Source organism: Vitis vinifera, chromosome 13 (genome assembly GCF_030704535.1).
Source record: "Vitis vinifera cultivar Pinot Noir 40024 chromosome 13, ASM3070453v1".
NCBI classification, from domain to species: Eukaryota; Viridiplantae; Streptophyta; class Magnoliopsida; order Vitales; family Vitaceae; genus Vitis; species Vitis vinifera.
This window is the reverse complement of record NC_081817.1, coordinates 4,310,228-4,330,989: the sequence shown is the minus strand read 5'-3', so window position 1 is coordinate 4,330,989 and position 20,762 is coordinate 4,310,228. Positions and strand designations below refer to the sequence as shown.

The 20,762-nt window shown below is 34.5% G+C and overlaps 2 protein-coding genes, 1 long non-coding RNA gene and 1 other non-coding gene across 9 annotated transcripts; 3 read left to right on the top strand and 1 right to left on the bottom strand.

Annotated features, from left to right (window-relative positions):
- Positions 1-1,903: 1,903 nt before the first annotated feature.
- LOC100259842 (uncharacterized) lies at positions 1,904-8,636 on the top strand. 6 transcript variants are annotated; one of them, XR_009467286.1, is made up of 3 exons: positions 1,904-2,022; positions 2,721-3,310; positions 8,032-8,636. It is a non-coding gene; the product is annotated as an uncharacterized LOC100259842 (transcript). The 6 variants fall into 6 exon arrangements; XR_009467287.1 differs by lacking the exon at positions 8,032-8,636 and adding an exon at positions 4,139-4,475 and having other exon boundaries at positions 1,940-2,022; XR_002031581.2 differs by lacking the exons at positions 1,904-2,022; positions 8,032-8,636 and adding exons at positions 2,081-2,453; positions 4,139-4,475.
- On the bottom strand, positions 6,725-6,923 carry LOC109123758 (uncharacterized). The gene is made up of 2 exons (XR_002031582.2): positions 6,817-6,923; positions 6,725-6,781 (listed from the first exon to the last, which is right to left on the bottom strand). It is a non-coding gene; the product is annotated as an uncharacterized LOC109123758 (long non-coding RNA).
- A 1,520-nt stretch (positions 8,637-10,156) lies between the features above and the next one.
- On the top strand, positions 10,157-12,885 carry LOC100263234 (uncharacterized). Its single transcript, XM_002276326.4, has 3 exons — positions 10,157-10,699; positions 10,786-11,148; positions 12,041-12,885. The coding sequence occupies exons 1-3, from the start codon at positions 10,415-10,417 to the stop codon at positions 12,671-12,673; spliced, it is 1,281 nt and encodes a 426-aa protein (XP_002276362.1). The 5' UTR covers positions 10,157-10,414; the 3' UTR covers positions 12,674-12,885.
- Positions 12,886-14,473: 1,588 nt separating this feature from the next.
- LOC100254733 (18.1 kDa class I heat shock protein) lies at positions 14,474-15,257 on the top strand. Its single transcript, XM_019224594.2, is given in 2 exon segments — positions 14,474-15,040; positions 15,043-15,257. Coding segments are annotated over 2 exon segments (486 nt in total). The 5' UTR covers positions 14,474-14,577; the 3' UTR covers positions 15,066-15,257.
- The last annotated feature ends 5,505 nt before the right edge of the window (positions 15,258-20,762 follow it).

The window sequence follows — 20,762 nt, the reverse complement described above, 5'->3', positions numbered from 1 at the left end:
ATATATATATTTCTTCTATTACTTTTTCTCAATATTTTTCTTTGTGATGTGTTTTCCTCAAATTATCATATAACCAAACACAGTGGAGAAGAATAGATTTTAATGAGACACGTATCTTAATAAAAATAGAGAGAATTATCCAAAAGGGTAGGCTGGGGAGAACAATTATTAGAAAGGGTGGTATCTTTTAATAATTTTTGGGGAGGACTTTAATAAGCTTAATATACCAAAACTGCCCTTTAACTAAAACTTTTAAAATTCAAAGCATTTAAAGCACTTCACTTGATTTGTCAATACATTTATGGTATATGGGTTCCACATTTATTGTAATTATTGATATTTATATTTTAAATCAAAATTTTGGGTTTAACCCTTACAATTATATATAATTTGTTATTTAAATTTACTATTTAAAACAAAAATACTTTTAAAAAATATTTTCAAAATATCATTTATTGTTTTTTTTCCTTTTTTTTATTTTTATTCTAATTTTTAATTTTATGAAGAAAAAAATAAGTTTTATAATTATATAATAAAAATGATGATTTTTTCATATATATATATATGTTAAATTGACAAATTATGTTTTTGTATTAAATTTAAGAAAGATAAAATGTTTAATTTTTCATTCAGATTATCTAAAAAGAATAAGAAAATGATAGAGAATGTTTAATCATTTTTTTATTTTTATAATAAAATAATTTTAAAAAATTTATATGATTTTTTTCCTTTGCATAGTGTTTTTTTTTATTTATAAATTTTCATATAATTTTTTTTTTCAATGCATCGAGTGGATGATGTTAATATATTTGATATGTTGAATATTAATAAGGTATAAAAGGTGATCCTCAATATTATTACTTTTATTATAAAATACAGGTACAACAAAAATATGTTATAATTACAATATAAATACACTTACATTACAATACATTACAATAAAACCTAATTAAGAAATTTATGAATTTTTTTTATAAAAATGATAATTTGTATGATCATACCATATTTCACAACATACCTATATCATAAATAATTTCTGAAATAAAATAAAATACTAATTTGAATTCACGTAGTTTATATATACAAAAATTATTAAATAATTTCAAAACACTAAATAAATGTTGTTAATATATTAATACGATGTGTTAATACCAATAGAGTATAAATAAATATTTTTAAAATTATTACTTTTATAATGAAATATAGGTACAACATAAATGCATTATACTTACAATATAAATACACTATCATTACAATATATTACAACATAATTTAATTTATTTTTATTTAATTTTTTCACGTCCTATATTATCTAATGAATAATTGTGAGTTATTCCATTTAATAGGTGTGTGTTAGTCAATTGAATGTTTATATATTATTCAATTGATGAGTGTTCATAAAAAATAATTATTTATTATATTATGATAACAAAGTTTTTAATTGTATGTTTTATATATAAAACGATATAATAACTTTAGAATATGATTTTTATTTATGAGATATTAAATTTTTTTTTTACAAGGTTTTTTAAAAAATCTCAAGTTTTTTTAAATAAAAAAATAGCAAATTTTTAAACAGTTAATTATTCAAAATTGATAATAATTTTTTCAACCTAAGAAATTCATCGTTGATTGCCGTACTTATCATCATGTATGGATCTCACAACATTTATCAACCTGTACTTATCATCATGTGTAGGCTCCACATGATTGACAATCTCAATTTATTTATAAATAATATAAAAAACATATTTAAGGGTAAAATTCTCCTCTAAAATAATGAACCTTTATAGTAATTATTTTTTCTAACCCACCGTTGCGGGTAATTCTCCCATAAAAATATAAAGACTATCTTGATTCGAAGTTCTAACTAACTCCTGCAACAATAATTGGACCACTTTTGATATTTTTCTGAAACCCGCATGTGATAGACTGAAACCCACGTCACTCCCTAGAAGTCAGAATCACCCTCCGAGCCCTAGCACGCAAACTCTGGATCGTCGCCATTATTCATTCACTCAGGTCTCATCACAATATTCCTGTTTTCTAAAAACAAAAAAATAAAAACAAACTCATTTTTATTAGCGGAAAATAACGCCATTTTAAAGGCAATTTCAGTGAATCTCTTTTTGTAAAGCACTTTCTCCTGTGCCGTCCATGTTTTTATTTTTTTGAAGTCCCACCTTGTTGATCCTTTTTCTTCCCTGTAAGAGTCTTGTGGCCGCCCACGTTTTTCTTGTGGTGGCATGTTTGGAGGACTTCTTTCTCGTCAATCATTATCGACTTTCTATTAATTAAATTTCACTAATTTTTTTTGAAAAGGGAAAAATGTTTAATTAATTTCATAAATGATTGAAATTCCAATTTTTAATAAAAATATTCAACGGCCCCAATGCCTTGGAGAATTTTAATTGCACCACTAGACCTATCTCCTTATTATTTTCAATTCAAAGGTCGGTTAATTTGAGTCGTCTTAGAATTTTGTACATATATTAATTTTATTTTTTTTCTATTTGCATGAGGTTTAGAAAAATCTTTGGTTTTTTTTGGCCTCTGAAACTTTGCCATGATCAAATACAGTGAGTTTTATTTTTCTCTAATTTTGAGGAAAAGTGGAAAGGATGCAGAAAGAAAACAGGGATTTTCTTTTTCTTTTTCTTTTTCACCTACCTTGAGTATATAATTCGTATTTTTCTGTCTGAAGTTTTCTCTCTTGGCAGCTGCCTCATGTTTATGTACTGACAGACAGACAGGAAAGAGGTGGAGAGAGATGGCTTTCACCTGAGACACTGGGGGTGCCCATTTGTTCAAATCCCAGAAAATCACCGTACAGTCGGTCTCAGGTTGAGGGTATTTGGTATCGTTTGGAGAGTAGTTTTCTTTCTTCCAAGCCGCTGTGGGGGCATTCATGATTTACATGAAGCTTATCCACAATGTCGACTGTAGAGAAGCGTCATGGTGATGTAGAAGAGGGAGGTAGGCGTGGGTCCGGCGGTGTCGGTGGCTCATACGGCGATGAGGAGCAGAGGTGTTCGAGGGGGCCGGGGACGGAGATTGTTGGGGTTTCGGAAAAGGGGAGGGAATCCTCTGTGTCAGAATGTTCAGTAGACGTGGATCTGGGACGTGGGGTTCCGGAGATTAAGGTGCATTTGGCGAAAGTGGAGAGGGATTGTAGGATTTGTCACCTAAGCTTGGATTCAACGAATCAGGAGTCTGGGATTCCGATTGAACTGGGTTGTTCTTGCAAGGCCGATTTGGCTGCCGCTCATAAACAGTGTGCAGAGGCGTGGTTCAAGATTAAGGGCAACAAGTATGTCTAGCTTAAATGAGTGATTCTTTCTTTCTTTCCCTTTTTTCTTTAAAATGTTCTGCAGATAACCTATTGTGGTTTCTTAGTATTTTGTATATTCTGATGTGATTACAAGGAAATATCTGAGTTTTCCCTCTATTTGGTTGGTGAGAAAATATTGGAAAGGAAACTACTACAAAACCTTGGGTTTTTTGTTTTATGAGGGTTTCGAAATTTTCTTCACTTATGAAATATGTAAGGTTCAAAATTATAGTTGTGCTCCCTTTCCCACTACTTTCTCAGCAATCAAACGGAGCTTATAGTTTTCTTTTGGTATGATAAGTTCTTGAAGATGATTCTTTTATCTTTGGGTATCTGGCTCCCGTTTGAGGAAGTAGTCTTCTGAATTTGCTATTTTTGGATTCTGAACTAGTTTTTTCTTGATTAATTTCCGACCTCCAAAGATTGATTAATTAGGCATTGTTCAATGAGAGGCTCACAATAATGAACTTGGATAAGAATAATATTTCTACTTTGGGGAGGAAAAGAAAAAGAAAAAGACTAAAAGCAGGTAATAATAAAATGAAGAGAATCAAGAAAGTAAAACAAAAGATGGGACGCACAGAAGGTCCTGCTTGTATTACAACTGTGCTCATGATTCTTCTCCATTTCTGTCTTATTGGAATTTAATTGCGTCCAGAGACCTCTCTCTATTTCCTTTTATCATTTGTCTTTCTCATTGTTTCGTTTTGGGTTTTGACTATTGTCCATGTATTCCTTGTTTAGGCTAAAGCATTTGCACTCGCAGATATTCCTGATGTGATATTTTGATTGTCATTGTGATTCTAGGTTTGTGCCAGTAAACATTGAATCTTGTGCTACCAGCACATAGTATATTGGAATGCAGAACTTTGGAGGATGCTTCATCATCTGCCAGTTTTAAAAGAATTTAAGAGGTGCTATTGATATGGCAGCTTTAGATCCGGTGTTTCACTCTGTGATCCCATGAAAAACGACAATTGGACAGATAGGGCCATTTCCATGGTGGCATAGTGATCTAATAAATAAGAGATTTAATTTACTCGGAAATGTTTGTTATGAAGGTGGCTGCGATATGGTCAAAATTTATATCATGTCATAAATTTTGAGATATTCTTATCTTATTATTGGGTTTATTGGTTTGAGATATTCTTATCTTATTATTCGGTTTATTGGCATCTTCTTGTTGTCATCAGATCTTTCTTGTTTAATTAAAAGGAAAAAATCAATTCATGATTTCTTCAAACTTATTTTGAAACTTCTTTCTCTTAAAGATGAATGCTGACACATTTCATCATTATATATAGCTGTTTCTCATCTTTATTTTGCATAAATTGGTGCATAAACTATATTTTATTTTATTTTATTTCATATTCTTTTCAGCTGTTATTCTTCTAGATGACTATTGTTGCTTGCACTTGTGTTGTCTAACCTGACATGTTATATGTTATTGTTATTGTCAATGCTGCATCCTATTTGTTGGGGTTGACAATCTAAATTCTGTTTTTGTATTCAGTTTATCGGAAGCTAAATTTTTAGTTATAGTTAGTAAATTTAATTATCCCATTATGCTCATTAACAGTGCCCTTGTCTATTTTTATTATATAGGTTTGACATGAAAATCATCCTCCATTGTTCCAGTTTATTGAAAGTTAACCTTCGTTTAAAGCATGGATTTTAATGCAGATTTTATTCTATTTCCATCTTTGCCCATTTCAGCCTTCCTATCTTTTCTCGATTGGCATACCTCTTTTGTTAGCCTAGTATACATTATCGGTCTGTTACTTAACAACTAAAGCTTTTAGGTAAATTGGTAGCTAAACTTTTTTAGTAAAATATTAATATCATCAGCCTGGTTGTATTATGATACTGCATAAGTGTTGAGTATAAAAAATTTTCATAAATATTTCCTATTGTCAATTGAGTGAAATGCTTTTTCTGTCAGGTTTTCCAAGAGCAAAGCTTCTAGCTTATCCTGTTCATGGTTGAAATTAATAAATGTCTTTAGACTAGAAATATTTCCAATTGTCTCGAGTAAAATGACTTTTCTGTCAGGTTTTCCAAGATCAAAGTTTTTAGCTTATCCTATTCATGGTTGAAATTAACAAATGTCCTTGTCTAATACGATGCCCCTTTTCCATTATGTGGAATAATTTCTCATACCCGACTTGTTCTCCTTCTCCTTTGAACTTGCCCTAGATTATCTTGGCAGGTATACCCTGTGCTTACACAGTCGAGGGTGTTTCTGATATTTCAACTGATGTTAGGTATACATTTTCTTGCGGTATTTATTTTGGATAGTTTCAAATTGTTGCAGGCAATGGTTATGTCTCTATTTCTATGGCAGGTTTAGTTTTTATCCATAGGGAAAGTGGTGTGTAGTCTGTTGTCTTGTTGATCTTCCATTTCCAATCAATATCCATTTTTTCAATTCCTGTGAACTGATTGAACAGGTCTTGCTCCTAAAAGTCTCATGCTTTACCTGTTCCTAAAATTCTCATGCTTTTTGGGTGTTAAATATCAATATGAGCACTTTGTTTTACATATTGCAACTAGGTGATCATAGAGCCCCCTTTCGACAGTTTTTCTTGGTAAACCTCCCTTCTTTAAAGCTATTCTGATTCCCCCCTGCCTTTTCTGATTGATATAAAGTGGATCATTCCTCTATTATAAGAAGTTACTGCTTTTTGTTTGATACTCCTTTTATTCATTTATATATATGTAATTATAATTCCTTTAATTATATTGCATAGGGTCCTTATATCACTATTTCTTATAATCATATATTAAGGAAGTTGCTTGACCTAGGAAATTAAAATTAGATTTGGGTCTGACTGCCGGCTTTAATTCTTGAATGTGTGTGGATAGTATTTGTGCATCAATTTCAGAAAGAACGATGTATTGAAACCGATTTACTCCATCTATCAGATGTATTTTATGATCCAAAAACATGGGCAATTTGGTCAGCTGGCTAACTGCTCCCAAATGCTTGGACCAGTACATAAGTTTTATCCTGTGTTGTTATTCCTTCTTATTGTTAAAAGTTGTGCTTGTAATCTTGTTTTTTTTTCTTTATATCATTTTTTACAATTTTTTCTGAGAATTTTGTGGTTTTAGTTTGAGAGTTTATTTTTGTATGGTCACAATCGTCAAGTGTTTTAAGAAATTTTCTACTTTTTACTGAGTTTATAGTCAATAACCAGTCCAATTAGGAAAAAGCTTGATTACATCATTACACTCATTATTCCTAATAATTGTTGACTATTATTTTGGTTTTCCTCATCTTCTGGGTGGATTCAAGGTTTTTTGTCCTAAGGTTGAATATGGTCTTTTACCTTTCACTCTTATTACATTTCCAAACTTCATCCTAAGGTGGATTCAAGGGTGTCTTTCTGATTTCTTTTTTTTTTTTTGGTGGCCTTTACTCCACCTTCCCATTCCATTATTTTTTACCTAGTCTCCTACTTATCAAAAAACTTATTTTGTACCTAGTCTCCTGTCCACCAGTTCTTAATATCATTCCCTGACAGTTTCTGATCTCTCTCCAATGTTCAGAAATCATATTAAAATCCCTAATCTATATTTTAAACTCGACCTTTGGATATGCATAGATTTGTCTCTTGGAGTGCTAAACATCAAATTTATATCTATGGAGCTGTGCATCAACCCCTACACTGGCTGCAGCCATCCAAGCAAAGAAATGATCTGCACCTCATAATAGCCGATCTCTTCTCTGAAAGTGTTTGATGATGCTGAAACTTAGAGTTCTATCATTACTTCTTCCCTCCATACATGCGTTTGTTCATGTCAAAGGAATCTTTACAAGTACTTTTTCACCAGTACTTGGATATAAGGTTCTATCAGTACTTTTTCTCCTCACATATATATGCTTAAAAATGACAAGAATCTCTATCATTATGACCATAAACAGATTATGACAAAGAGAATGGCTATAGTTATAAATCGTAGTTCTATATCTGTGAGTTAGCATCCAATTTCATTCTAGCCTGAATCTCTTTTTGTTTGGATTGTTACCATTTTGTCCAAAAGTTGAGAAACAGTCAATCTCAGTTTACTTTTTTCCACTTGTCCAAAGATACCTGATTTCCCAAACTTCCCAGTTTTGAATTTCAACTGAATTTTATTTTGCATTTTCTTTGAGTATCAAAATGCCAAAACTATTTCACCTGAATTAGACTTAAATTTAGGCATCCATTTCAATCCCAAATTTAAAACTCTTTTCATGTGAAATTGGATAAACCTTGATAAGGAGCTATGGGAAACCGTGTTAGCGCACATGCTTCTTTAATGTTTCTAATGTGATATTAGACAGTAGATTTGGATGATGTAACAGTTGAACTATTGCATCCTAACCATTTGTCAAGCGAATTTGGAAATCATGTGCTCAATATGAAGCATATTCTAAAGTTTCATCAGGAAAGAGGCTTGTCTAGAGGAGATATGCTAAATAGGACTGATGTTGGCTTTGGCTCTACTTTTTGCTTACCTTGTGTTTGGCTTAGGTAGGGAATTTCATCCTTTCTTGTATTGTTTTGGCTCTAGTTCATTTTCTTATAGTTTTGGGCCTTTTTTTTCCCCTTTTATATATTGTGTTATATAAGCTACTTTATGAACATCCTCTCTATGTGGTGTTATGATTTTTGACATTATATCAATCTGCAATTTTAATTTTCTCACTGCAGAATCTGTGAGATATGTGGATCAGTTGCGCGAAATGTTTCTGGTGCAAATGAGGCTGAGTTGATGGAGCAGTGGGATGACACAACTGATGTTGCAACTGCAGCAGCACCTGCACGCCCAACAGAGATCCGAAACTTCTGGCAAGGCCATAGATTCCTGAATTTCCTTCTAGCTTGTATGGTCTTCGCTTTTGTCATCTCTTGGCTTTTTCACTTCAATGTATCAGCATAAAAATCCTTTTCTCGACTGAGGCTTGAGCATTTCTCTTGAGACATGATGATCGAGAAGCAGACCAGCCTTAAGGCTCCTAGCAACTCAGCGCAGGTACCATCCCCAGCCAGCATGCCTTGCCCATTCTTGCTAGAAGCATATTGTTCATATAAGAGCTTTTGATGAACCTTGTACTTGGTTGTGTTCTATTATTATTTCCTTTATTTTCTTCTGCATAACCTAAAATATTGTTGTATACTGTTTTCACCTGGTTCCCACTGTATTTGTTTCACTTCCTTGGCCTTCCTGGCCTCCCTTTGGTTGTAGAATTTCTATTGGAAACTGGAAAGACGAATTGTGATGCTGTACAAATGGAGATTGAATTTTTATGGTGTAATTTCATTACAAGAGGGGCCATGTGACGATATCATGCTCATGGTATGAATCAAAAAATAATAGTCGTTTATGGGTGCTGAGTCATTAAGGTAGAAAAGACAAACACCGAATGCGGCTGTGACGCTTGAATTATAAACCTATTACCATTCTCAGATATCGTCGTCAGAAGTTGCTTTAAATAAGGCGTAATTAGCGGTGGCAGTCGTAGGTTGCCTGATACAGCTCTGAGTTGGAACTCACTTATTAATTATTCTCATAAGTTTCGGTTCTTCTCTCTCCATAAAGTCTTGTTTGGACCCAATGTATTGTTTGTAAAAACATTAAACATGTTAAATAATTCTAATTTATTTTGTCCTTAAATTACAAGTTCAATTACGATACAAATAAAAATGCCAGGATGAATTGAGAAAAAAAAATCAACAACTCAACTACAATTGTTGAATATTATGGAAACATTTGAATATGCCCAGAGTATGGAAAGCTTTCAAATTAAATATTTTTGTTTCAAAAGATTTTGGTGAAGTGTGAAAATATGGCTGTAGCTGTAAAGAAGGCCCCCACACCACATAGGCCGCTAAAAGCCATGGCACTCCAACAAACGAGGTGCATTTATGTGATGCTTTAGTGACCAACGTGGGCGTCTGACACCACCCCATTTTACCGTTGGGTGCCTCAAAATCCAATCTAATGAAAAATAATTTACAAATTAAACGAATCCGGAATCCCTCCCCACTTTCATCTCGAGAATGTTTCATCCACTGCCCCCATTAGATTTGATGAGAACGTGCATTGCATGATTTGGTGCTCATTTTCATTTTTTTTTCCCCTGATGCGTTCGCGGCAGCTCTACTAATTTATGAAGGGGGGGGCCTTAATTTAGGAATTTGATCAGAAAAGTCGGAGGTAATGTGGCACCGCTAATGGGACGGTATCTGTTGGGTGTCGTCCTAAGACTCCTAACTACCGTACCTCTTGAATATCAAAATGAAGGTGGGTCGAGTGTTATGGCATCACCCAGTATCACCGACACTCTCTCTAATCTTAATTTAATTCCAGATACTATTCCCATTTTCGAGCCTGGTGGTGGTCGCTGGACACCCCTGCAGTGAAAAGAGCAACAAAGTGACGCTGTCCAACACATCCCTTTCTAACTCAAGCCTCATTTTCTTTCTTTTTCCTCCATCCTTTCCTTACCTAATGTATGGTTTTGTAAATCAAATGTAGATTTGACTTAACCTTTAATATAGGTATTACTTTTGAGTAAGTAAAATCTAGCGATCCTTAAAAGTCTAGCTAGTATTGTTGGTGGGGGGAGGATTTTTTTCTTCCGCCAGTTTAGGAACTCGATCTAAAGCAGTAAATCATAGTTTCCTATGAATAATTTGGGAGGTTGGAAAACAGGGGAATATAATTTAAAAGGCAAAAAAGGTGGAGGAGAGAAATCAACCTTATACATATGGTAAATATAAAATATTAAAATGTTATTTAAGATGGTTATTGGTGAAGAAAGAAAGAGAGAAGGAGCGTGCCCTCACGATACAGCCAAAGCGGAGCACGTTGGGAAGGGGCCATGGTCGGTTGGTGATATACACCAGCAGCTACCCTCCCTTTGAATCTAAGTCTCTCTCTTTCTTTCTCTTTAGTTCTCCTCCTCACTCCCCCTCCCTCCCTCCCTCCCTTAACTCCACTACCACAACCTGAAACTCCCTAGCTTTTCTACCTACCTTTCATTCTTTCTTTGTTCAACGCTTCTTTTCCATTTCTCTGTCTGTCTGTCTCATGAGGAAGCTCTGTCCCAACTTCGATCGAGAAGATGGGCTCGACACTGTCCTCGAAGTTCCAATCCCAGAAGAGATGTTCCCTTCCCACAAGAGCACCTCCTTATCATGGCAGAACGTGAAATCATGGATGAAATCCAACCCCGAGAGATCAGCAACCTCCATCTTCGGTGGCCGAAACACGGAGATCCAGCTCCTTCTCGGAGTCGTCGGAGCTCCGCTGATCCCTCTTCCCGTCCGTTGCGATCGCCACCCCATCAACCAAAGCATCAAAGACCATCCCATTGTAAGCCAAACCCCATTAGACTCTTTATCCCTTATAGCTTTTATTGGTTTTGCCTTCTTTTTAAAGCCTATAATTTTTATACGCAGGAGGCTTCAATGGCGAAATATATAGTTCAGCAGTACATAGCGGCGGCAGGAGGGGAGACGGCTTTGAACTCTATAGACAGCATGTACGCCATGGGGAAGGTGAGGATGGTGACGTCGGAGTTCAGCGCAGGCGAAGTTTGCAAGAATAAGGCAATGAAGGTGAAGGGCGTGCGTCATGGTGGTGGAGAGATGGGTGGGTTCGTGCTGTGGCAGAAGAGGCCGGAGCTCTGGTGCCTGGAACTAGTTGTCTCTGGTTGCAAGATCAGTGCCGGCAGTGACGGCGTGGTGGCTTGGAGGCAGACCCCGTGGCACCATTCCCATGCCTCCCGTGGTCCACCTAGGCCTCTTCGCCGTGCTTTACAGGTTCCTTTCTCACTCTCTCTCTCCAATCTCTTTGATCATCATCACCATCATCAGAAGATGAAGATTCGCTGTTTCCAATGGTGGAATCCTTGTTTACCAAGTTACTGAATTACCCTTCCTTTTTTGGCCACAAGGCGTATCCCCCAGCAACATGATAGTCTTTTACAATATTCATAGAAAATTTTGTTCAATGATTTATCTAAAGTCCTTTCCGTAATTCCCAAAATTCCACGTTTTGTGTAAAACCCCCACGCAGCTTCTCCCTCTCATCTTCATCAAAAGACGTGGTAAGGAATAAATGTAATAATTAAAAATAAATAAAAATTAGTATTACAATTATTTGACCAATCTCGGATTTCTAGAACACTATACTTGTCCAAGGGCCAAGGGCCAAGGCGGGCCTCTTGGCTGCTAGACTTAGCTGGATTCTACAGTTAATCCCATGGTTCTCTTTTTGACGTTCCCAAGAGAAGAGTGAAAGTACTTTAAGGCCCAATTCCATGTGCCCCCCTCTTCCAAACCCAAATTATCAGATTGTTGAACCATCATTTTGCTTGTTTTCTACAGGATACAGATGAATTCTTATGCCCCAAATTGTAAGTTCAATCTTGATCAAAAAGTCAATTTAGAAGATAGAACCAAGGCAATTAAGAAACAAAGTCAACAATTTTGCTGGTCTATCTTTTGCGTGTGAATTTTGTTCAAAAGTCCAACCCCAATGGGGTGGTTGGTTATGAACTTATGAGTTTGGTGCACGTTTGGCCTGCCCTCTTGTTATTTATATAATCAACTTGTAATTTATATTCATCACTTTTTAAAAGTAAATCATATCCATACTAGTTATAATATAAAATTAAATGTAATAGTACCAATGTTCATGTTGTGTGTGCAGGGTCTTGACCCAAGGTCCACAGCCAATTTATTCTCCAATTCAGTCTGCATTGGGGAGAAGACAATCAATGAAGAGGACTGCTTCATACTGAAGCTTGAGACGGAGACATCGACTCTCAGAGCAAGAAGCAGCAGAAACGTGGAGATTATGAGGCACACAGTGTGGGGCTACTTCAGCCAAAGAACAGGCCTCCTGGTGCAGCTGGCGGACACCCACCTCCTCAGAATTAAATCATCAGCAGATGACAGCATCTTCTGGGAAACCACCATGGAGTCGCTCATCCAAGACTACCGAACCATCGACGGCGTCAACATCGCTCATGCAGGCACCACTGCTGTTTCACTGTTCAGGTTCGGGGAGAACTCTGAGAGCCATTCAAGGACACGCATGGAGGAGAGGTGGACAATTGAAGAAGTGGACTTCAACATAAAGGGGTTGTCCACGGACTGTTTCTTGCCTCCCGGAGACTTGAAGAAAGTGGATGAAGAAGGGTGCGATGTTGTCGTGGGGAGCAATACCAAGTTGCCTTTCAAGATTCCGGCCGCCTCTTCCAGGGTTAGCGCAGCCAAAGTGGTGGCCATTGATGTTGATGATTCCTATAACATCGACGACGATGATGATGATGAGCTGTAAATGCGTTTGATTTTGAGTTAAAATTTGTACATATATCATCACATTATATAAATATATTCAGTTTAGCTGTAATCAAGTCAACTTCCAAGTTGAGTAATTTGGGAAATCCTACACTCCTCCGTGACTTTAGGGGAGGAGACGAAAAAGTGGAAGGAGGATAAAATTTTCTTCTAATAAAAGAACAAACCAGATCATGTATCTATTTCTTTTTCCCTTTGAGGTTCCAATTTCCTGAAAATTTTCTTTTGAACCAGAACTACTCCAATTTAAGAAAGAGGCTTTGAAAGGTGATTTGTGTAATATGGCATAAAATTGACCATATGAATATCTGTTTTTTGAGCTGGAGAACTGGTTCCTTCTAAAGGAGCAATAGGAACTGTTGCCCAAATTCATACTTTTGGCCCACGGGGAGTTGTTGTTTTTATTTTTATTTTTAATAATAATTATTATTATTATTTTCATTAAATCGTAATTACTATTATTGGTTTTAGTGTATAGTCAATAAAGCTAAAAATAAACTAGAGTATTTTAGAATATAATTTAAAACCATCATTAAAATTTTGGTTGTAGCGTAAAATTACTATTATTAATATTGGTTTTAGAATAACTTTAAATATGATTTAAAATCACACTAGCTAATAGAAGCGGGGTAATTCATGTTGGTGGGTCGTGTTTATATAATGTCATAGTTTAAGTATTCAATTATGTAATTCAACCCAAATCTGATATAAATTATAATCGTATAAAAAACATAAACCTAAATATTGTCTAATTATTAAATAAATAACATGTCATGTAATCCATTTAACCCATTTAATAATCAGGTCATTCTATTTAATAATTAAGTTGAGTTAAATCTTATATACCTCTATATGATTAATGTCTTTATTAAATATGTTTATAATTCAATTGATTTGACCTATTTATGTAAAAGCAAATTTAAAATGAGTCAATTTGGATTACATTCTTGTTAAGCAAATTAATCCAAAAATTACATATTTATTAATTGAGTTATGCAAATTGATATAAATTTGACCAAAATCTATTTATATTTAAAACAAACCCATGAAAAACATGTCGGGTTCATGTCATGTTAAGAAATTGTAAAGCAAATTTACAATTTTCTCTTAAAACTACATTTACCCATGTTGTCTCTAATGCATTCATGAATTTGATTAAAATTTCAGTCATTATTGGTCTTAGGATTTTCTATCAAACATGATGTTTTTGTAACATTATAGAAAAGTCTATAATAATAAATCATGAAAAACAAAAAATTTAGAAAAAAAAATGAATGCAATTTTTGCTGTAATTTTTTTTAAAAAATAAAAGATAATATTTTGTTTGTACATATTTTTTGAAGTAAATTTGTCTATATATATAACTTCAATTATACTAGCTAAAATTTTGTTCTTTAGCTATATGTGGAATTGCATGTGAGTGAAAGGATAATATAAACTTTTTTATAAGAGGTAATGTCTCATCAAATTGATAATAATTTTATATGATTAGTAAACTTAATTTAAATGGTCATGCCTAATTAATATGGTCCTTCTCTAGTTAGATTTTATTTTTCTTTTCTAATGTTTTTTAATTGCATTGGTGTATTGTTAAAAGGGTTCTGAGCGAGATATAAATGACCATCGAACAATCTCAAATTTTCTAGAAACCCAAAGAAAGAGCCCGTAATACTGGCCCAAATAAATTCCATTACCGTCCGCAAACGCCGTGGGAGCGCGTCCGCGTAGAACATTCGAGAATTTGTAATTTTGGAAGGGTCTGGAATCGTCAAGATAATATCACACACCGACCTATAAGGACCCCCAATTCCTTCGTTTCACCCCAGCGAATCAGTAAAGGCAGTTCTCAATACACCTCTCTGCAGATCACTCAATTCCCTGAAAATGTCGCTAATTCCTCGCCGATCCAATGTTTTTGATCCATTCTCTCTGGACGTATGGGATCCATTTGAGTGTTGGCCATTCAACAGCAACTTCCGCTCTCTCTCTGATCAGATCCGCTCCGGTTTCCCCGCTGAAACGTCGTCCTTTGTCCAGGCCAGGGTCGACTGGAAGGAAACCCCAAATTCTCACGTCTTCAAGGCTGATGTGCCTGGGCTGAAGAAGGAGGAGCTGAAGGTGGAGGTTGAAGACGGGCGGGTTCTTCAGATCAGTGGACAGAGAAACCGCGAACTGGAGGAGAAGACAGACACTTGGCACCGTGTGGAGCGTAGCAGCGGCAGCTTCTTGAGGAGGTTCCGGCTGCCGGAGGACGCCAAGGTGGATCAGGTGAAGGCGGCCATGGAGGATGGTGTGTTGACTGTGACTGTGCCAAAGGAGGCGGCCAAGAAGCCCGATGTGAAGTCCATTCAAATCTCTGGCTGAGTCCCTGATGTTAGCCGTGTTGCTGTGCGTCGTTTCTGTGAGTAGTTTGATGGGTCATCATGTGGTACCGCGAGTGGGTCTTTTGCATGCATTTTTCTCTGTTTCTTTGGTTCTTAGTGGGTCCTTAATGAACATTGTGAATATGGGTGTCCTCTGTTCTGGAAATATCAATGAAATGACCTCTACCTTGTCTGCGTAAATATTAGGTCGAAATTGTGGTTATTTTGAAGAACCCTGGGCGTCAGGATGCAATTTTGGAGAATTCACCCTAACTGACAAAACATAACACGAAGGAAATAAGGCGTGAAGTAAACATAATGATTTAAGTCAAAGATGTTGAGAAATTAACAAGATGGTCAATTACCGCCACACTGGTTGGCATGTAAGTTGTCAAGATGATGCCCATGCATTCCCTAAAAGAAAAATTCTAGACTTCCTCTGTGATTTTCCTCCATTTTTAACTTTGAGTCATATAATTAATACATATACTACTGTGAATCAGACTCCGGATGAATCCTAACGTGGAAGATGGAATGAATGAAAAGCTTCTCAGCTGTCATTTATTAGTTTATTCTGTCTGTGTGTACTTATCAGCTGTTAAGAACATTCAGTTAGATGGTTAATTAGAAAACTACATGCTGTTAGAAGGCTGATTAGTTGTAACTAATTATTGTATACAAGAAACAGAGCACTTATCAGTGCATTGTAGGTTGTTCAAATTTTCAGTTTTATCTCTCTGTTTTCTCTTTTATCATTTGCTTTTTAAGACGTTTTCCTTATGTCTAAGTCAGCAGTGATTTCTTTGATTTTGCAATTTGGGGCTATATGTCCCTTTTTGCTACATTTAAAACATTTTATATCTTCTTTATCTTTCTTTTTCGAGGGAATGTTTTGATATTTTTTATTTGAATGTTTCTTATGTTTGGGTTTCCTATAAAAGGGTTCTTCTTTGAAGTTGAATATTTTTTATTTATCATCTTCTTCTTAGATCTATGAAACTTTTCTTGTTTGGCTGAAGGAGGGAGAGGATTATCATATCGATATTGGGCACAGAATGATCCTAGCTCTTTCTTTGATGTTCTAAGATATTCAAACAAGAATAGAAAATATTAAAAATCAAATTGAAACAGATTTATGTTGTTATGTACCAAATGCTTCTTGGAATAGAAAGAAACATAAAGTTTCCTTGTCCCATGTTGATGGATTTGAGGAAAGCCAAATTCCTATCGAGGCAAGACCAATTCAAATGAATGCTCAGTTGTTTGAGTATTGTAAAGAAGAAATAAAAGACTTGTTAGAAAGAGCCAATCTCCTTGGAGTTGTGCAACTTTCTATGTTCAAAAGCCTTTGGAAATTGAAAGAGGTGCTCCGAGAGTTGTTATTAATTACAAGCCTTTGAGTAAGGCTCTCAAATGGATAAGGTATCCTATACCTAACAAGAGAGACCTTATAGGACATCTTCATAATGCTTCAATTTTCTCAAAATTTGATATAAAATTTGGATTTTGGCAAATTTAACTTCATGAAAAAGACAAATACAAAACTGCATTTACTGTTCCATTTGGGCATTATGAATGGAATGTGATGCCTTTTGGTTTGAAGAATGCTCTTTTAGATCCGCTCTTCAAAACGGTGGACTCAAACGATGGGCTTAAAAAACCGCCTTTCAAATTCAAAGATAGCTGCACAAGAAGACAATCAACTTTCAGTGGATTCAAAGGATTTTAGATCCGCGGATTTCAAAGGCATCCAAATCCGTCTCAAATAGTCTATATAAGGCTCACTCTTTTCATTGAAAGACATCATAAGTTTTAGAGAGAAGTTAGAAAGAAGAGTTTAGAAAGAGAAAACAAGTGAAATTTCCCTCTGTGAAATAGTCTTATATTAAGAAAACTCAAAGTTCTCAAAACTCTATTGTAAAGTTTGCTTCAAAGATGGTAAGTTTTATTAAGTTCTTGTAAATTTTATATTTTGAATGAAATTTTAGATTTCATATTCAACTGTGCATTAAGTTTTTACTGTGCATCAAAGGAATTTCTTTGAAAGTTTATGAACTTTCTAAAAGCTCTGTCAAAGGTATCTGGGTTTTAAGTAAGACCATTATGACTCCTCCAAATTCAACTGAGAGATTTCTTTAAAGTTCTTATTGATTATCAAATTGAAGTGTTCTTCTTTCTATTTATTTTATATACCAATACAAACATGATCGAGGATGAACAGAAAGAAGAACACTTCAATGTGATAATCAATAAGACTGAGAGATTTCTTTAAAATTCTTATTGATTATCAAATTGAAGTGTTCTTATTTCTATTTATTTTATATACCAATACAGGCATGATCGAGGACGAACAGAAAGAAGAACACTTCAATTTGATAATCAATAAGAACTTTGAAGAAATCTCTCAGTTGAATCTAGAGGAATCACAATGGTCTCACTTAAAACTCAAATAACTTTGACAGAGCTTCTACGAAGTTCATAAACTTTCAAAGAGGTTTCTTTGACGCACAGTAAAAACTTAATGCACAGATGAATTTGAAATCTAAAATTTCATTCAAAACATAAAATTTACAAAACTTTGAATAAAATAAAATTTACAATCTTTGAAGCAAACTTTACAATAGAGCTTTGAGAACTTTGAACTTTCTTAATACAAGACTATCTCATAGAGGGAAATCTCACTTGTTTCTCTTTCTAAATTTTTTTCTCTAACTTCTCTCTAAAACTTCTGATGTATTTCAATGAAAAGAACGAGCCTTATATTGACTCTTTGAGACAGATTTGAATGCCTTTGAAATCCACGGATCGGAAATCTTTCGAATCCACCGAAAGTTGATTGTCTTCTTATGCAGTTGTCTTTGAATTTGAAAGGCGATTTTTGAACCCCACCGTTGGAGCCCACCGTTTTGAAGTGCAAAAACAACAAATCAAATTTATAAGCAAAGAAATACATTACAAAAAAATAGAAGAAAATCTTTTACAAGAAGATATTCAAACAAGAATAGAAAAGATTAAAAATCAAATTGAAATAAATTTATGTTCTTTTGTTCCCAATGCTTTTTGGAATAGAAAGAAATATAAAGTTTCCTTGCCCTATGCTGATGGATTTGATGAAAGCCAAATTCCTATTAAAGTAAGACCAATTCAAATGAATGCTCAGTTGCTTAAGTATTGTAAAGAAGAAATAAAAGACTCATTAGATAAAAATCTTATTAGAAAAAGCCAATCTCCTTGGAGTTGTGTAGTTTTCTATGTTCAAAAGCGTTCGAAAATTGAAAGAGGTGCTCCGAGAGTTGTTATTAATTACAAGATTTTGAATAAGGTTCTCAAATGGATAAGGTATCCTATACTTACAGAGAGAGACCTTATAAGACGTCTTCATAATGCTTCAATTTTCTCAAAATTTGATATGAAATCTAGATTTTGGCAAATTCAACTTCATAAAAAAGACAAATACAAAACTGCATTCACTGTTCCATTTGGGCATTATGAATGGAATGTGATGCATTTTGGTTTGAAGAATGCTCCTGCATATCCGCTCTTCAAAACGATGGACTCAAACGGTGAGCTTCAAAAACCGTATTTCAAATTCAAAGACAGCTGCACAAGGAGATAATCAACTTTCGGTGGATTCGAAAGATTTCAGATTCACGGATTTCAAAGGCATTCAAATATGTCTCAAAGAGTATATATAAGGCTCGCACTTTTCATTGAAAAACATCAGAAGTTAGAGAGAAAAGTTTAAAAAGAGAAAACAAGTGAGATTTCCCTCTATGAGATAGCCTTGTATTAAGAAAGCTCAAAGTCCTCAAAGCTCTATTGTAAAGCTTGCTTCAAAGATTGTAAGTTTTATTTTATTCAAAGTTCTCGTAAATTTTATGTTTTGAATGAAATTTTAGATTTCAAATTCAACTATGCATTAAGTTTTTATTGTACATCAAAGGAACCTCTTTGAAAGTTTATGAATTTTCTAGAAGCTTTGTCAAAGTTATCTGGGTTTTAAGCGAGACCATTGTGACTGCTCCAGATTCAACCAAGAGATTTCTTCAAAGTTCTTATTGATTATCAAATAGAAGTGTTATTCTTTCTATTTATTTTCTATACCAATACAGGACCAGGAATCATTTGTGAAAGAACAAAGTCTTAACAAAGAATCCAAGGAATTCGAAAGCTTGAAAGGAAGAATAATACTTTTGAACAAGGAGCCAAAATCAAATGACTTCCATGATCAGAAAAGTATTGATATCCTTCAAGAATTTGAGGATAGAAAATGTCCTTAACGGCGCCAAAAAATAACCACCATCCTTGGAACCAATTTGGAAAATCATTTTGATTTTTGATCTCATCACCCCAATGGAAAAACCAAGAGTGATCAAAGGGGCGAAAGAAAAATGTAAAGTACCAAGTGTCAATATAATCATGATAATCATATGACTTTGGCCTGAAATTTTTAGAAAACATTTTGTGAGTATCAGGAGATTGACCCTACGCTTTTTGAGAAAGAACTTTGCAAATCGTGTATTTTGAATAACAAATATTTGTAAAGGATTCATTTTGAATATAAGAAATTTCTATATAATCTATATCAACTAAGATAAACTCATAAAATTTACGAGTTTTCTTTAAGTTGTTTTGAAGAAAAAATTTACCATGGGAATTTTTTTTTTAAATTTTCGGTTTCCTAAAGTTTGAAATTTGAAAAGGTTCAAGAACCTGTACCTTCATCACATAGGCCTTAGCCACATATTGTTGACTTTGACTTGACGAGCCCTTTTGAGCAAAAGTTTGTTTGGATTGGTTTGAAGGCAAAGTTCCAAGAACATGGAACATATCCAGGTTTTGAGATTTGAGCCTTTCTTGTTGGACTTGGGGCATTGCATAGGAGGCTTTTGTGGTTTTTGAATTGGCTTTGGGCTTTTGAGAGGTCATTTTCCTTGTAGAAACTCATGTGAGAGAAAATCAGGAACAGAGTTTGAATCACCTTTGATAAATTCAATTTCAAAATAAAAAACGGACAAGATACCTTGCCATCTTGCAAAAATTTGTTTTGAAACAATATTTTGAACATCTTTTTGAAGAATTTCTTTGGCATTTTTACAATCAAACAAAAAAGAAATTTTTTGTTGAAAACATCTTGAAATTTTTGAATACATAAAACAATTGCTAAAATCTCTTTTTTTAATAGTTGAATAATTTTCCTCGTACGGATGGGTCTTTTGCAAGCAATTTTAGTGGGGTCCTTAATGAACATTGTGAATATGGGTGTCCTCTGTTCTGGAAATATCAATTAAGTGACCTCTTCTTTTTAGCTCGAAATTGTGGTTATTTTGAAGAACCCTGGGCGTCGTCAGGATGCAATTTTGGAGAATTCACCCTAACTGACTGAATGTTTAAAAAAAAAAAAAAAGAACATGACAAGAAGGAAATAAGGCGTGAAGTAAACATAATGATTTAAGTCGATGATGTTGAGAAATTAACAAGATGGTCAATTACCGCTACACTGGTTGGCATGTAAGTTGTCAAGATGATGCATTCCCTAAAAGAAAATTTCTAGACTTCCTCTATTTTCCTCCATTTTTAACTATTAAGTCATATAATTAATACATATACTACTGTGAATCAGACTCTGGATGAATCCCAACGTGGAAGATGGAATGAATGAAAAGCTTCTCAGGATGTCAAAACAGAGAGCTTCTACATGCCCTC

Excerpts from the sequence above, each read along its gene's own strand:
- LOC100263234 (XM_002276326.4), top strand. The coding sequence starts at position 10,415 with ATGAGGAAGCTCTGTCCCAACTTCGATCGAGAAGATGGGCTCGACACT. Across the intron at positions 10,700-10,785 it reads GCATCAAAGACCATCCCATT|GAGGCTTCAATGGCGAAATA; the intron begins GTAAGCCAAACC and ends TTTTATACGCAG. Across the intron at positions 11,149-12,040 it reads CTCTTCGCCGTGCTTTACAG|GGTCTTGACCCAAGGTCCAC; the intron begins GTTCCTTTCTCA and ends TTGTGTGTGCAG.